Genomic DNA, 17901 nt, shown 5'->3' with positions numbered 1-17901 from the left:
CCGGGCGCGCTTTTCGCCTTGCGCACAGTGCCACATGAAGGGACTGGATTTGCTCCAGCAGAGCTGGTATACGGGAGGAATCTGCGCGGTCCGGTAAGACTAGTTCGTGAGCTCTGGGAGGACGAACGTGTGGACAGAAGCGTAGTTGAGTATGTGTTCGAACTACTGCAGAGATTAAGTGAGACGAAAGAGATTGTTAGGTCAAACTTAGAGAGAGCACAGAAGGTGGCGAAACGCTACTATGACAGGAATGCCAGGAAGAGATCGTTCGAAGCTGGCGACAAAGTAATGATACTGCGCCCTAACAGGCTGCATAAGTTGGAGGTGCAATGGGAGGGACCCATTGAAGTACTGGAACGCATCTCTGAAGTTAACTACTTGGTCAAACTGCCTGGTAGGAGACGCGAAGAACGGGTCTATCATGTTAACCTAATGAAGCCATTCCTACAAAGGAAGGAGATAGTCAGCATCGCCATAAACGTGGCGCAAGACATTCCGGTAGAAATTCCTTCCCTTCAGGAGGAAGCAGCTTCCCGAATTGAGGAGATCCTCGCGTACACCGTCGACAAATCTGAGTTGAGTCGTGAGCAGGTGGAGGATATTAAGGGCCTGATTACCGAATTTTCGGACTGCTTCCAGAAAAGACCCGGAAAAACCCACTTAATAACCCATGACATTGAGCTGACATCAGAGGTCCCTTTCAAGTCTAAGCCATACCGAGCGTCTCCCAGACAAATGGAAATCATGAAGAAAGAGATAAACAGAATGCTGGAACTCGGAGTCGTTAAGGAGGGTAGCAGCGATTATTGCTCCCCGTGTTTGCTTGTCGAGGTTCCCGGAAAGGATCCACGACCATGTGTGGATTACCGGAGATTGAATGCTGTAACAAAAGATCAAATCTACCCGCTGCCCAATATTGAGGAAAGAGTGGAATTGGTAAGCGGGGCTACGTTTATTTCTACTTTTGATTTGGTGAGAGGATACTGGCAGGTGCCATTAACTGAACGGGCCAGTCGCTATGCGGCGTTCATCACACCTTTCGGAGTTTTTCTGCCGATTACTATGAGTTTTGGCCTGAAAAACGCGCCATTCTGTTTTTCTAGATTAATGGACCGGGTGCTTGAAGGTCTCAGTGACTTCGCATTGCCCTATCTGGATGATGTGGCTGTATTCTCGAAGGACTGGATGTCTCACGTAGAACACCTTAGAACAGTTTTCGAGAGGTTTAGGGCCGCAGGATTGACGCTAAAGGCGAAAAAGTGCCAGATAGGTAGAGCCAAAGTGACATACCTGGGGCACGAAATAGGGCGGGGAAAGCGTGAGCCCCTGAAAACTAAAGTGGCGGCTATCAGAGATTTCCCCATGCCGACAACCAAGAAGGACGTGCGGTCTTTTCTCGGTATGACTGGTTACTACCAGCACTACATTCCGAATTACTCGGAAGTGGCAAGTCCGCTCACAGACAGCCTACGGAAGCAGGAGGCTGATGTGGTCAGCTGGACACGCGCCAAGCAGGAGGCCTTCCAAAATTTGAAGGAAGCTTTGTCATCGCGACCTGTGCTGGTTTCACCAGATTTTTCACGAGAATTCGTTCTCCAGTGCGATGCTAGCAACCGTGGCCTAGGTGTCGTGCTTTCTCAGATAAACGAAAAGAAAGAAGAACATCCTGTGCTGTACCTCAGTCGTAAATTGACGCCGCGAGAGGAATCATACAGCACCTCTGAGAAAGAGTGCCTGTGCATAGTATGGGCAATTCAAAAGCTGTCTTGCTACATCCAAGGTACAAAATTCTCGGTCGAGACCGACCATTGCCCTTTGTCATGGCTGAAGCAAATGTCGAGCAAGAATGGCAGACTCCTGAGATGGAGCCTCATCTTGCAAGAGTTCAACTTCGACGTAAAATACAAAAAGGGAAGTGAGAACCGAAATGCGGACGGTCTGAGTAGAGGGTTCTAAGCTACGCGAATATGAGACGGCGTTAAAGCATCGTCTTAGACCTCTGCGTTGCTTTTGTTGTTGTGTGTTTTTTTTTGTGCGCTTTTTTTGTTGTGTGCTTTGCCATGCGTTGTCGAGAGCCGAATACTTGTTCAGCAGGAACAGGCAGGGAGAGTTTTCTGGAAAACGGCGTCTGGCAGTCGTTAGTCGCTTGGGCACCGTCAGCCAGGGGTTTCCGTGAACGTATGTGAGTGTGAGTGTGTGTGTGTGTGTGTGCAAAGTGAGCGCATACAATTGCCCTGTTGCCGTCCGGAGCGCCTTCTCTCGACCCTGCATCTGGGGACGCAGCCTCGGCGAAGGACTTCATCGGGGGGAGGAGTTTGTTGCGTTACACGACACTGCTGGCCTGTGGGCCCGCGAACTCCGGGAAACTGTTTGTGCCGCGAGCGTCCCGGTCTCCCCTCGGCGCCGCAGGGTGCCGGCCTCGTCGTGGACGCGGGGCTCATTTTCAGCCGAAGACGCACTCCTCTCGAACTTGACATGTTTATGAGGGTCGCGAAGCGCGGCTGTCCCCTCTCTTCTCGCATCGGAACTCGGGGTGGTCTGGATTCGACCCCCAAGGACGCTTCTTCCAAGAACCGCGGCTTGGTCACGTGACCACGGCGTTCGAGAACTCGACCGTCAGCGGACAAAGGGAGTCTTCCTCCGGCAGCGGAAGAGAGCAGCTGCTCGGGGAGCCAGTCTGTATTTTCCTAGGGCCTGGGGCCCTCTTTTCGTTTGGGTCAATTCTTTTAATAAAGACCCAATTCCTAGCCTTCACCGTGTCAACAGCCCGTACCTCGCAACAAGACGAAGGGGTCCCGGAAACAATTTCGGCAGGCAAACCATTCCACTCGTGTACTGTTTTAGGGAAGAAGCTGTTCTTAAATAAGTTTATTCGACAAGCATATTCACGCACTTTTCGGGAATGGTCCGTTCGTGCAGATACATAAGTTGGTTTTTTTAGATATTTATCTTTATCAATGCCTTCCTTTCCCTTCCTTTCCGTTCCTTTCCTACCTTTCCTATCCTATCTTCTCATCGCCATATATTCTGCATTTTAACTCGGTCGTTCCTACCGACTGTGGTACCAGAGATTTACACAGTGCGTCGGAATGAGCCCACTGATTGGTGCGTCTCGAAATTATACCTTCACCGTTCCTCTTGAGGGAAGCCGCCACACATCCGTCGTTTTATTTGTGTGCGTAATCAATACCATGCGAAGTGGTCTACATTATAGAAAAAAAAAAAGGTCGCAGGAAGAGGGCGTGGTGGTATCGGTGTCGGAAGAAAAGAGGGAGGGGGGAGGCGCAGTGATGACGTCTTGTCCGTAGCTTAACACGGCGGACTAGCCGACGGCAACGCAAGGGTGCGAAACTCTGTTCCTCCCAGCACACGGCTACAAAAGCACGCCCGCAATGAAAAAATGGTTCCTCCCCGGAACCACGGCAGCAACAATTCATCGCTTCAAGGGAGCCGCGCTGTTCGACCACACCCACGTGATGCATAAGCGAGGCCCGCGAGTCAGGACCCCGCACGCTTAGCTCTCGCCGGTGCCGGTCCCCAAGGGTTCGCCACGTAGTTTTATTCGGTCATCATTCGCCAGAAGAGGAGACGAGCGCCGCTTTTATGAATAGGCGCTCGCGACAGACAGAAGCCAGGCGCGGGTTGTTCGCTGCCGCCATGCGGATCCAAGACGACGACCACGACGACCTCCTTCGTCCTGTAACACTCTCACTCTCTTCACTACAAGCAGCCAGAAGCCGAATACCCTCATGACTTCGAAGTAAAAAACGGGGAGGGGGTGGGGGCAAGGGAAAGAGAGGACGTGGGTGCTGGCTTCGATTGTAAAATGTGGCGCCGCAGCAACACGAGGAGAGAAGCCGGACCGCCCGTCCTGTAACGAGCGACGCGTGTAGACCCCGTACAAGAACCACACGGCCGTGGGGCCTTCTTTACACGAACGGCGCGGTGAGCGTGGCGGTGAATGCGAGCCGTTATGAGCGACGGCGAGGCGTAAACAAAGAACGGTAAGGCATACGTGCGCTGGGCTGTGTGGGGGCCTCTTCTCTTCCACTTCGCCGTTTTATATGTTGCCTGGCGTTGGCTACGAAAGGCTCATAATTCGGCTTCGAGGACCGTTTCGCCTTTACGCTTCGGGTCAGACGTGCATGTTTACTGCGTCGGCCGCCACCGACGCCGCCTCGGCTCTCCTAGCTACACGATCTCCCGCGTGCGGACAGCAGCGAGACAGTGCGCGGGTCATCTCGCCGGAAAAGGAACAAACAGACAAAAAAAAAGAGGACAGAAGGGAAAACATCGTCGGCATTTCGGCTTCACATCCGCTGCCTGGCACAACAACGCCTCCCCTTGAACGCCGCCGTCCCGTACGAACGGGAGAAAAACGCTCGGAATTCCGCGGTTAAGGACGCACATAGGTTGCGCAGCCCGCACACATATACGTACACTCTAAACAAGAATACGCCCACATGGAAGCAAAAAGGGAATAAGCTGTCCTCTAGTGCACACCCTTTTATAAAAGGGAGCGCTCTAGAGGAAGGCTTATTCCCTTTTTACACCTTTCTGTTTGGGTGTACGTACTCACGCGTGTGGCTGAACGAGAGCGGTTAATGTGCGCGCATTTCGTGAGCACCGACCTCCTCGTTTCGTTATCAGACGCAAAGGTTCCTGCGTCTTAAATCTCGCAGACTGCGCCCCATATTAACCTCTCTCGCACGCGCGCTGTTAGAAATGAGGGTAACGTGTGAGAGTTAGTAACAAAAGCACCAGACAGCACGGAAACGGATTCGCTACATGTTGGGATTCAGCAAGGCGACGGCAAATGCCACTGAGGTGTATATTTTCGCGAGACGACTAAAGTGCTCAGTGCAAAAAGTCAAAGTTCACAAGGATATGCGAAATATATGGTGGGCAGCGTGCCCACGACCAGATGGGCAGGTTGTTACCTGCTTTTTCGAGACACGGACGGACGCCGGCTTTTATCATGAAGGGACCTCTGATGCTGCCGCATTGATAACGGGCATAGTATCTCGGACATTCCTATTGCATCTTAGGTGACACAAAAAATTAGTACACTATTAGCATGTAGAAAACGATGTCCCCCGGTAGAAAACAGTTGAGGCCTTAGTGTCAAAGCTAAAACTCTAGCATCACCCTCGGAAGCCATAAATATGACAACATGGAGGTCGTTTGCAAGACGGCAGAAAAGCCAGAGAGTGTGCCATGTTTGCTGAGAAAAGTTGCACGTCGAGCTCTTCTGGCCCGCACCAAAATTCACAACTTCGCGGGAAAGTAACGATATACGTTAAAACTACACGTTGGCTTCTTGGGCTATACGTTGGCTTCTTGCGCTATATATCATGGTAGCGTGAAAAGTCCGAAAGAGTATTGGTAGTTTTGAAATATAGCGTGCGATATATACGGGTCACCGGTGACCCATGCTAGGGCACGGTAAGGGAAGAGTTGAGCATGTCCCTTATACTCTGCTCGCACTAGTGCATTTAAACGTAATTCCCCACCAATCTTCGAGGTTTTAAACATGCTTCCCAGATCATCTCGCTCACTTTCATAAGAAATATTTATTTACGCAATTAGCGGCTTAGATTAGCGAATATTCAGTGAAGTAGCGAAGATTCTATTAACCTTCCTGAGTAACAAATTTAATTTGTGTTGCTTGGAAGTTGTTTCTCTCCTTTCGCCCTACCCACCCCTGCAATTATTAATGCTGAAAGAGCAAGCTTGTAATTAAGTGCACGTCTATAAACTATTCCGCACTGACGAAGATGTAAACACCGTAAATGTAAACATATAACCACATTGACACTTCGTGAACTCTAGACATCACCGAGGTCTATTACGGCGCATGACAAGCTCGAAGGCTCAAAGGAGTGAGAACGCGAATCCAGCCTCCAATATTATATCCTCGAGCAGTGGGGAATTGAACCCGCGACCTCGTATTCAACAGCGGGACCGCAGAAAAGCCAAGACACCGTGGCGACTCGCTCGCCGGCGTCGTTCGTCTTCCTCGTCGCGTCGTTGCGCCACTCGCTGAGTAGCGCGACACGTGCCCGTCCGTCGCAGCCAGAAAAACACGGCGCCAGCTGCTTTCCGTCGCTCCGTGCACCTGAGATTTCGCGCCGCCCGCGACAGCAAGGAAACCGGCTCGCGGTTCGTCTTCCGCCACCTCGGAAACGAGAGATGTCGGTCTCACCTAAGTCGCCCGCTTGCAGAGCTGTAAACACTTCACGAGGGAGGGACGCGAAATTCGTTCTCGAGTTTCGCTAATCTCCTCCGACGACACTGATTAGCGCGGCGTGTTTCGAGGTGTGTGCGGGGGTGGGGAGGAAGGCGGGAGAGGAGGGAGCAAGAAAAGGGGGCGCTCTAGCGCCGCAATCAGCGCTGATTGCGGCATGCAGCGAAACGCGGGCATGAGGCGAGCAGGTCTTTGCAAACTACGCCGCTTTGATTGTATACGCGGGAAAACCGTGTGACGCTGCTGATGTTTCTCGATCACACAGCGTCGATGAGGCTATTGTAGGGGGCGCTTTCTGCCCCAATAGCCGGGAAAAACGACGGGAAACTCCGCAAATAGTGAGATGTTGTTTTGATATCCGTCATTTATTACCTATGTTGCAAGCTTAGAGTGTGTGCCCTGTGTACCCTGTTAGTAATGGCCTACGGACACTTGAAAAAGTGATCTTCCTTTCCTCTCTCCCCTGTCTACCTCTCCCTCCGTTCCCCTTGCCACGTGAAGGGTAGCATACCGCGCGTCGCCTAGTTAACCTGTCTGCCTTTCCGTTCATCGTTGTCTCTCTCTCCTTCGCGTACTATAAGGCTCACCCGCGGTATGTGCAGACAGAGGGGCACTTATGGAGTAATTATTGGCTGAATGTTCATATATATATGACGTATTAGATATGCGCACTATTCCTTCAAGGCGAGTAGTGCCCACAAAACATCTTCAGCTGCAGTGCACAAATAACCACAGAATTTGCTCTCGCGTGCAAACTGAGCATTCCCCCTTTCCATCGATTTTATCTGCATCTTCAAGGTCAGCTAGGTTCCTGTTCGACATCGCACCGAAAATATTATTTGTTGTACGCCGTGCAGGACCCTGTGCCAAGCATGAGCTTTTGAACCATCAAGCAGTTCTAGTGGAGTACCACAGCAAGCACGCGTCAGGGCCGATCGCAGCTGAGTGGTAAGGTTAACGCACAGGAGATTTTTGCGTGGCGAACAATAAGCCAAAGATATTTGATTAAACACATACGACACTATGGCTTCGACTGGACAAGCAACATGAAAGCATTCGAAGCGCTGTAAGGAAATAACAAGCAAATTCTTTCAAGACATGTCCTTCCTCCTTCCTTTCTTCATTTGTTAACCGTCGTCATCGATAAGGAAAACTGGCATCGCGAATGAATGAATGAATGAATGAATGAATGAATGAATGAATGAATGAATGAATGAATGAATGAATGAATGAATGAAAATGCAGCGGGCATGCAGCAGAAATACCCAAGAAAGAAGAGTAGTCTAAAGCAAACTCTGCATGCTACAAAGTGCGGGCCGGCTCAAAACAACAGGCTCGCAAGTACAGGTCGATAACCGCGCCTTTCCACACGTCGCACATTCACTGACATCTCCATGCGAATGCAAATTTATTCACAGCGGTGGTTTCCGGCGGTGAAAGGTATATGCGTGCTCCCTAGTGCATCGTATCGGGCTGCGTGTTGGTTGTGTACGCAAACGGCGCTCGATCTCACCTCCGGCTAGGAAACAAATGGTTCGGGGCGTCGGGGGTAACCTGCCACCTTCGCCTCGCAAAGCCCCGAGATCCAAAGAAGCTTCCTCGAGGAACCATGATCAAGGCGGGATCTACACCGACACGAGAAACGCTTCTCGAGAAAAAGAAGCAGGTTTTTCGCCCCCTCGCAGGCTACGTACGCGAGCAACTCGCCGGACAAAATATGCTTTCCAGACGCACAAACAGATCCGCGCAGATTTCCGCACCGTCGTCGTTCGAGAGCGCGGCTCAACTTTGCATTGACGTGCGTACACACCGCACAGTGGCGGATTGGAAAGTCAAAGGTTGGCTTCGAGCAAAGAGGGAGGGGGATGCCTCTTCCGAGGGCGCGGGATTTGAAAGCCGCGGGGACCAAAATCGGATCAAACACGATGGGGAACGTTGCGTTGTGGGGGGAGCTGACGGAGGTCTTTCGCGCATGATTTGTTGCTGCTCCTGCGCGTTCGTCTTTGGCACGGACCGCATCGGCGGAAAGAAGGGCTCCTTCGGGAAAGGCAGGAGGCGATGATACGTGTGCGCGCGGGACCCCCCGTTTTTCAACGTGCGCGCTGTTTGTGGTGGGTTGCGAAAATTGGCTTGTCACCGGCGATATATGACAGGCGCTCGCTTTCCTCCCCCCTCCCCCACACTCTCCTCCTCCTCTTACCCGCTCTCTCTGTCGTCTTTGTAGACCACGTATATACGGTCGCTTGAGGTATACATAACATCACCGTGCCGTCCCCGTTCCTCCCGTGTGACACAAACGCAACACGCACGCACACTGATGCATGGTCGCGGAGACAAATAGAAAGCGAGTGTTGAGCGACAGAAACCAGCTTGTACGGCGCATATGTGCGCACCCCGTATGCTTGTCTCAGCTAGCGACCGTACATACACAACAGGAATGCACGAGCATGGATCCGCTTTCCACTTTTAAATGTAGAAATGCAATTCTACAACACGGCTTGCTCCCAGATTTTATCCGCATCGCTTTTTTGTCTGTACCGCAGATCACACTGGGATAAGAATAAAGAGGTCTTTCTTTATAAAAGTACACTGCATACATCACTGTGCAGGTACGCGATGATAGGAATGCGATGCGAGAGGTATGCGTTGATGTATATAGGATGATGACGCAGCTGCTGTTGTGTCTTTGGTAACTGGCAGGGGAACTTGGTAGAAACAGAAGCTGAAGAACGGAAATAAGTAGTAGACAAAGAAGAAAATAGCCTTGATAATAAATTGGCTTCTAAGAGGAGATTCCGTAAGAAGAACAGACGAAGCGCGCGGTAATCCGCCAGCAATAGCAACATCAATTAGTAGAATGCTTTTCTACGGGAGGAACAGCCAGCGTTTCGCAGCTGTGTCAACAGTTTTTGTTGTTATTTTCTCGGTAGCCATACATCCGTGTTCGTACTGACCACCGAGTGGTTTTAGCCCCAATACAGAGTTTGTAACCCATTTGTAAGGGCGCGAGTCGCGCACCAAAGTCTCGCAGAACGTCGCTTACGTTTATCAGGACATCAAAAACAAGGCCTTCTCAGGTGTTGCGTGAGTGTCTTGGATGTCGTGCTCTCATCAAAGAGTTTCCATTACGAAACGCTGTGCGGTCCATAACGCTGCGAAACGTGATCGCCATAACGTAAACACATTTCGCCCGAAACTTAGCCGGCTCGCAACCGATTACCTCTGCAGCTATAGTACTATACAGCTCCCCGCCATTGCTGAAATGATGATATGACGAAATTTTGGTAATATAAAGGCGATTTCATATTGTGAACTCCGATCTGCGTAGATGCCTGAGACACCAGATTTTGCCATGAAATCTACGCTTGCGGGTAGTGTAACTCTTGTGGCATCCTCTAGGCTCGCGAGAAATGCACGAAGAATTGACAACGCGCATGGGGAAGTCGGCGAGACCGCTTATCGTGCCCGCGCTGGAAAAAGCGTCATGCTCGATGGCCTATCAGTTTGTTTTGACAGCGCATGTGAAGCTTCGTATGGCCTAAAAGAAAAACAGAAGCTATACATTCCTAACGAAAGCACTCCTAAAGCGTCATCCTAAATATTTCGATTCTTAACTTCATATGCTCGGCGCCAAAGGTGCAAAACGTTTTTCTTTTTCTTTAATTACGCGCTGTCGCTATGGTATGAATGCATACTCATGTTCTGGCACTTTAAGGACATCGTGACCCGTTGGATTTCGATTTTACTTTGCAAAGCTATTTACGCGCGGTATCAGGAACAAGTATAGCCAGTGTAAGTTCTCGCATTCCACTAGGAATTAAAAAAAATCAACTCACAGCAATAAATCTAAACAATGATTTAACGAGACTAAAAGAAGAAAGATTGCACTCGCGCAGTCATTTTATTCTAACCTCATTCGCACGCTGTCACACTTCTTGAGACGCTCCCAGGCGTTACGTTCAGACAACCTCGAAACCCAATCTGGTCCACAGTCCGCACTTCCCATGCTCTGAAATGTTCTTCTCTCTGGTTTCTTCCGAGGCTGCAATTGCTCACACACTGCCTCGCTGATGTTGGACTCCGCTCCTCTTCGGTTGTTCCCTGTGGCGACAACAGCAGGTGCAAAGAACGCGAGAACACGTACAGGCACACCATCATGCGGTGTACCGACACATGACCAATAAAACAGAATACAAACAAGTAATTAGGAAGCCTTCGCTACGCCATGTTTATCCGCGTAACATTAAGCAAAGCCGAAAGTTGGGCAAGTTGGATAACGTTCATGATGTCAAAACAGCGCACAAGGAACACAAGGGACGGTGTCACGGCTCCGAAAGGAGCGCGAGGCACCTTCCCGAACCGAGGCAAAGGGGTTGGAGCTTTGACGCCCAGCGGTAGCCGGTTTATGTTCAGCGTCGCGAATGAGGACAGAACCACGAAGTCAGTCTCCGAAAATAAGATGTATTCTCAGTATCAACCGCAGGAGACTCAGACGCAAGCATTTACAACAAAAGTGAAAATAACAAAGCACAATAAGTAACGGACACGAAAACTAGTAATTATCAATACAAGTCAAATTTTAACTAACAGGTTACATGCAGGTTGCACACAGATATCGAAAATTACAGAATAGGAGTGAAGGGAAAGTTCACAGTCAATTAGGAACGGTCCAGCGAGCGCGGCGGCAGTCCACTCACAAAGACGACGCAGAAGGGGAGCTCTCGAAGGTGACGGTCCTTCCGGAGTCCTGTGGCGTTCTTCGGAGTGCGATGCGGCGGCGGCTCGGGGAGTCCGGAGTGCTCGGAGGCGAGAGGCGCACTAATGTTGTGTCCGACTCGGGTTCTTGTCCAGCCGTCGGTTGTCAACGCACAAGACACTCCCTCTCCAATAATTCACTCTAAGGGACAGCCCCCATAAAACAAATACCCATAAGCGCACCAAGCAGTCGATACACAAAGGACGGAGCACGTAGGCTCCGCTCCTTCCACTATGCATGGCCGCCATTTTGAGGGTGAAAAAAAAGTAGGACAACCAAAAGAATGGTCACGTACGCCAACATCTTCTGTCCTGCAAGGGGGCACCTTGCAGGCGAGGAAAGTTAAAAAGTTGAAAAGGAAGCCCAAAGCTTTGGGCCTGTTAGGGGTGACTTTGAGCTCGAAAACCTAACACATATACACAACAAGCCGGGTGTGCTTCCCCGCTCGCGCACTGCGGGGGGTCTGCCTAACTGGACGGAAACTAACACGCGAAGACGACGCGCACGTACTCGCGCTCTTGCGACGATCGACCAAGGCACAGACATACAGGATACATTGACATGTGATATCAACAAACTCTAGAACTTACATATGCTTAATTACCCGAAATTGAGAATATACAAATGCGTACCACTTTTGTGACACGGCCCCCCACTTTCAGAATATTATGAAATAATATTCTAAACTAACAAAACGTGGCACGCAGGCCAACACAATGCATGTAGATGCAATATACCATAAGTAGCACATAAAACAAAGTTCACAACACAAAACAAAACGAAGTTCAGACAACACATAGGAGTATAACACGATATTCCACGATGCAAGCAAAATCACATGAAATCTACAATCGGCTAAGGTAGTCCGCCCCAACGTTCTGACTACCCTTAATATGTTGTACGCGGAAATTATACTCCTGGAGGAGCAAACTCCAGCGAAGAACTCGACTGTTCAATTGCCTACTTTTCTGGATATATGCCAGCGGCTGGTGATCTGTCTGTACAAGAAACTCGACACCATATAGGTAGGTCGAAAACTTTTGGACTCCCCAGACCAAAGCAAGGCACTCTCGTTCGATAGTGCTGTAGGCTACCTCTCTAGCCAGCAACTTTCGGCTTGCATACGCGATAGGGTGTAGCATTCCCTCGTACTGCTGTAGGAGCACAGCGCCTAAGCTAGTGTCGGAGGCGTCGGTGCGCAGTACGAAGGCCTCTTTGAAGTTCGGCAGCCGCAAAATAGGGGGATTAGAGATGCAGTGCTTGAGCTTGCGGAAGGCTTCCTCGTGCTCGGGTTCCCATTTCACAGCGTTACTTTTACCCTTCCGGATCAGCTGGGTGAGGGGTGCGCTTATCTCTGCATAGTTGGGGATAAACTCCCTGTAATAGCCTGTCAATCCCAGGAAAGCTCGCACCTGGCGCTTTGTCTTTGGTGGCTCGGCTGCTTGTATTTTGTCCAGAGTTTTTCCCAGGGGCGCCAGCTTTCCTGCTCCGATTCGATGGCCGAGGAAATCAATTTCGGTCATCCCCAGTTCACACTTGCTGGGTCGCACTGTGAGCCCGGCTGCTTCGATTCGGCCAAAAAGTTGTTGTAGTGCGGCAATGTGCTCTTCCCAGGTCGAGCTGGCGACCAGTATGTCGTCGTAGTAGTGTTCTACTCCGAGAATGCCACCGACCACCTTGCGCATAAGTTTGGCGAAAACTGCGGGCGCCGTCTTGATGCCGAATGGCATGAAGCGGAACTGGTAGAGTCCCGACGTGGTGGAAAACGCTGTCTTAGCCTTGGCGTCGTGGGACAGCGGAATCTGCCAGTATCCCTTTACGAAGTCCACCTTGGAAAAATATCTCTTGTCTCCCGCCGTGGCAAAAACGGTATCGGCTCTGGGCATAGGCTCCGAGTCTCCGACGAGAACGTCGTTCAGCCTCCGAAAGTCGATGCAAAGGCGATTACTTCCATCCGGCTTTTTGACCAGGAGTACGGGAGAGTTATATGGGGACACGGACTTCTCAACAATTCCCAGCCTCTCCATTTCTTGCACTTCGCTCTCGATACCTTGTCGGGTTGCGAACGGTAGAGGGTACTGCTTGACGTGAACTGGTGTGGTTGTCGTAAGCGGGAGGTTGCACTCCATCCATTCTGTTTTTCCGGGAACATTAGAGAAAATAGCCGCGTGCTTCTCCATTGTAGACAAAAGGAGCTGTTTCTTCGCGGCATCGAGGTGTGGGGACAGTTTCACTTCTGCCACTCCCTCTGTTTTCTCAAACTCTGGAACCGGCAGCTTACTGTCCTCATCCGTTTCAATCAGGCTGCTGATCGCCAGGCACAGTCTGTTGGCGGGTGCGTCTCCCCTCTGTTCGTACTTTTTTAGCATGTTTGCGTGAAAAATCCTTGACCCGCTAGCCGTCTCAATGGCGTAATCTGTGTCTCCTTTTCTGGCGGTGACCTCGAATGGGCCCTTCCACTGCAGCAGCAGCTTGTTGCTATCAGTTGGGAGCAGCACTAACACCTTATGGCCAGGTTCGAAGTTCCGGTCCTTCGCCTTACGGTCGTAGAACTTCCTATAACGAGTTCCTGCCCTTTCAAGTTCCTCATGCGCCACCCGACACGTCTCTTCCAGTCTGTTTCGAAGGTCGAGTACGTGCTCGTAAGTGGTCTTTGCCTCTTCATCTAGGCTCTCGTTCGTCCACACCTCCTTTAGGATAGCCAGTGGCCCACGCACGTGTCGGCCGTAGAGGAGCTCAAACGGCGAGAAACCCAGGCTGGATTGGGGAACCTCCCGGTAGGCAAAAAGAAGAGGGGATAGGTACCGATCCCAGTCTTTTGGTTTCTCAGCGCACATTCGCCTCAGCATCATCGTCAATGTGCCATTGAACTTCTCCACTAACCCGTTAGCCATGGGATGGTATGGAGTGGTGTGAAGTTGGTGGATGGAAAGCAGCCGTGCCACTTCCTTCATCAATTCTGAGGTGAAGTTTGTGCCCCGGTCGCTGAGTACCTCTTTGGGGACACCGAATCGCGAAAACATCGCCATCAGAGCTTCGGCAACACGCTCGGATTCTATGCTTGGCAAAGCCACTGCATCCGGGTAACGGGTGGCATAGTCGATCAGCGTTAAGATGTATTTATTGCCCTGTTTGGACGGAGGGTAGATTGGCCCGACGATGTCAATGGCCACCCGTTTGAAGGGGGTGTCAATGATTGGTGCCTTCCCAAGGGGAACGCGTGGCACTCTCCCCTTCGGCGTGGTTCGCTGATAAATGTCGCATGATGCGACGAATCTCTTGACATCCGCCGTGATGCCAGGCCAGAAAAACTCCTCTAAAATGCGCTCTTTTGTTTTCTGGGCACCCAGATGTCCTGCCATTACGCTGTCATGAGCCGTCTTGAGCACCGTTTCTCGGTGCCGCTCGGGAACGACCAGCTGTCGCACCTGTCGTCCGTCCCTCTCCGTGTAGCATCTGTACAAAAGACCGCCATCCTTCCTGAACAGAATGCTGCTCTCACCATCCCGACACCTTAATTGCTTGTCGATTTGTGAGAAGCACGATTGCAGTGATCGATCCTTTTCTTGATCGGCTGCATAGCTTTCGCCATCCCCGAATTGCCCTTCAGCGTCCGGAGTACCGAGTTTCTGAAATTTCGGGGGCCCCTTTTTGGCCTGAGCGCGAGTTACTACGGCGGCGGTGGTTTCGGCGACTAAATCCATTTCCTCAGTAGCCCCTTCGACTGGTTCAACGGGATCATCAGGAGCCCTGGCACCCTCAATATTACCCATTATCAGGTCATATATAGGGTCCTGCATGCACAGTGCTACGAGATTTCCGCTGTAGTAGGGGGTCCGGACCTGCACCTGCGCTTCTGGGAGCATCTTCACTGTGCCGTCGACCAAGTACACGGGTTTACTCGTACCCGTTAGCTGGTCATCGGTTACCAAATCCTTCCGGATAATCACGGTGTTACAACCGGTGTCACGCAACACAGTGACTGCACTCCCGTTCAAACTTCCCGCAACTACGGGTAATCCTTCCACCAAAAACCTCTTCCGCGCTGTTCGCACCGCACTGACAACGGGAATACGGCTACCATCCTTCAACTCTACGTAGCCGTCGCAAATGTTCTCTTCGACTTCCCTCCGGGGGGAGTACACACAGGCTGCCTGGTTCTGTTCAGGCGCGCCTTGTCGACACGCATTCGCTTTGTGCCCTTTTCGGCCACACTTGAAGCAGTGGGGGAGATGGCTGGCAGGGACGCTGCTCCGACAGTGCGCGGCAGTGTGGCCCACCCGGCCGCAGAGATAACATCTCGACGCTCCCCTCTCGCCTGGTTTTCTTTCATCGCCTCCCGCTTTGTTTGCTTCGTCCCGGCTTTCCTTTCTTCCCTTCGCTAGGTTGCCACCTCCTTGTGCGTCCAAGAATTGATCAGCGAGGTTTAGCATGTCTTGCAGTGTTCCTGCCTTCCGCTCCTTTAAGTACAATGACAGGCTCGCGTGACAGCTGCTCAGAAATTGCTCCTTAATGAACAACTCACGAAGCGTCTTGTACTCGAGGGGGATTTCAGACAGCTCCACCCAGCGGTCTAAGTAGTGGCTTAGACGCGCTGCATATTGTGCGGCTGTCTCGCCGTCAGCTGGTTTCCCGCCCCGGAACTTCTCTCGGAACCCGTCGACGGTAAATCGAAATCGCTTCAAGAGCGCCGCCTTGACCTTCTTGTAATCGGAGGCGTCTTCAGGTGTAAGTCGCCCGAAAACATTCAACGCCTCCCCGCTTAGGCATGTGCTCAGTGCCGTCGCCCATTGGTCTTCAGGCCACTTCTGGCTACGGGCGATGCCCTCGAACCGCCTGATGTACGCATCCAGGTCGTCCTTCTTCTCGTCAAAGGAAACAAGCAGCCGGCTAGGGTTCAGTCGGAAACTGGGTTCTTCTACCACGTCGCGGCTGTCAGCCCTTACCACGGACTCGTCTCCCGCCTGTCGAAGTGATAATCTTAGCTGAAGAAGCTTGGCTTCGAGCTCACCTGCCTCTTTTGCTGCCGCGCGTTCTTGTTCTGCGGTTTGCCGTGCGAGTGACCTTTCCTCCCTCTGCCGAGCTTGCTCGTCCTCTATCCATTTTCTCAATTCCACTCCTGAGAGACCTAACTGACCACCTATGGATACTAATCTCTCTAGCTCCATGTTCACAAGGGCGTAGGAACTATCAAAAACTGAAAAACCAAACTACCAAAACTCAAAAACCATCTATCAGCAATGCACACTTCTCAACTAACTCACTCTTCGAGATCACTTGTAATTCGAGGCTCGGTCACCATCCACAACGCTTACTCATTACGTCAAAGTCCTGTCGCGGACGCCAGAATTTGTCACGGCTCCGAAAGGAGCGCGAGGCACCTTCCCGAACCGAGGCAAAGGGGTTGGAGCTTTGACGCCCAGCGGTAGCCGGTTTATGTTCAGCGTCGCGAATGAGGACAGAACCACGAAGTCAGTCTCCGAAAATAAGATGTATTCTCAGTATCAACCGCAGGAGACTCAGACGCAAGCATTTACAACAAAAGTGAAAATAACAAAGCACAATAAGTAACGGACACGAAAACTAGTAATTATCAATACAAGTCAAATTTTAACTAACAGGTTACATGCAGGTTGCACACAGATATCGAAAATTACAGAATAGGAGTGAAGGGAAAGTTCACAGTCAATTAGGAACGGTCCAGCGAGCGCGGCGGCAGTCCACTCACAAAGACGACGCAGAAGGGGAGCTCTCGAAGGTGACGGTCCTTCCGGAGTCCTGTGGCGTTCTTCGGAGTGCGATGCGGCGGCGGCTCGGGGAGTCCGGAGTGCTCGGAGGCGAGAGGCGCACTAATGTTGTGTCCGACTCGGGTTCTTGTCCAGCCGTCGGTTGTCAACGCACAAGACACTCCCTCTCCAATAATTCACTCTAAGGGACAGCCCCCATAAAACAAATACCCATAAGCGCACCAAGCAGTCGATACACAAAGGACGGAGCACGTAGGCTCCGCTCCTTCCACTATGCATGGCCGCCATTTTGAGGGTGAAAAAAAAGTAGGACAACCAAAAGAATGGTCACGTACGCCAACATCTTCTGTCCTGCAAGGGGGCACCTTGCAGGCGAGGAAAGTTAAAAAGTTGAAAAGGAAGCCCAAAGCTTTGGGCCTGTTAGGGGTGACTTTGAGCTCGAAAACCTAACACATATACACAACAAGCCGGGTGTGCTTCCCCGCTCGCGCACTGCGGGGGGTCTGCCTAACTGGACGGAAACTAACACGCGAAGACGACGCGCACGTACTCGCGCTCTTGCGACGATCGACCAAGGCACAGACATACAGGATACATTGACATGTGATATCAACAAACTCTAGAACTTACATATGCTTAATTACCCGAAATTGAGAATATACAAATGCGTACCACTTTTGTGACAGACGGATAGGACACGACGCCCTTGTGCTCCTTGTGCGCTATTTTCACATCACGAACGTTATCCGCGTAAACCCAATGTCATCGCGAGTGCCATCATTGCTATTACGATAGCTTAACAAAACAATCGTCCAGGGCGCAATATGACGGCGCCAAGCAAGGGCTCAATGGAAAGGAATATACGCAGCAGCCAGCGCCGCATGTTTCACAGGCCACGGTGCCCCCCGCCTGACGGAGTCTGTGGCGAACCCGAGGCGCTGAGCAACACTCTCACGTTCAGTTCCTGCAATGGTGAGGTCGGTGGCGACGGCGAATATCGCTCGTCGCGACCTCGAGACGGGTGCGCGGAAGAAGCAGCGGCTGCCTGCAGCTAGAGCGCGACGCGCTCTCGGAGCCTCAGCGGTTGGAATAACAAGAAGACGCACAGAATCAAAGACAAAACGACGGAGGGCAAAATGCGACGGGGCAAT

The 17901-nt window shown here is 51.4% G+C and overlaps 2 protein-coding genes across 2 annotated transcripts in view; both read right to left on the bottom strand.

Moving 5' to 3' along the window:
• The window catches only part of zfh1 (Zn finger homeodomain 1), a 702801-nt gene that overhangs the window by 628188 nt on the left and 56712 nt on the right, over nucleotides 1-17901 (bottom strand). The window lies entirely within an intron of this gene.
• On the bottom strand, nucleotides 10149-16192 carry LOC149340963 (uncharacterized). Its single transcript, XM_089550030.1, has 2 exons — nucleotides 11968-16192; nucleotides 10149-10348 (listed from the first exon to the last, which is right to left on the bottom strand). Exons 1-2 carry the CDS (start codon nucleotides 16169-16171, stop codon nucleotides 10149-10151), a joined length of 4404 nt encoding a protein of 1467 aa, XP_089406156.1. The 5' UTR covers nucleotides 16172-16192.

This window comes from Amblyomma mixtum, chromosome 6, assembly GCF_055824585.1.
Source record: "Amblyomma mixtum isolate Tamu chromosome 6, ASM5582458v1, whole genome shotgun sequence".
NCBI lineage: Eukaryota > Metazoa > Arthropoda > Arachnida > Ixodida > Ixodidae > Amblyomma > Amblyomma mixtum.
The sequence above is the reverse complement of the archived record's forward strand: the minus strand, read 5'-3'. Positions and strand labels throughout refer to the sequence as shown.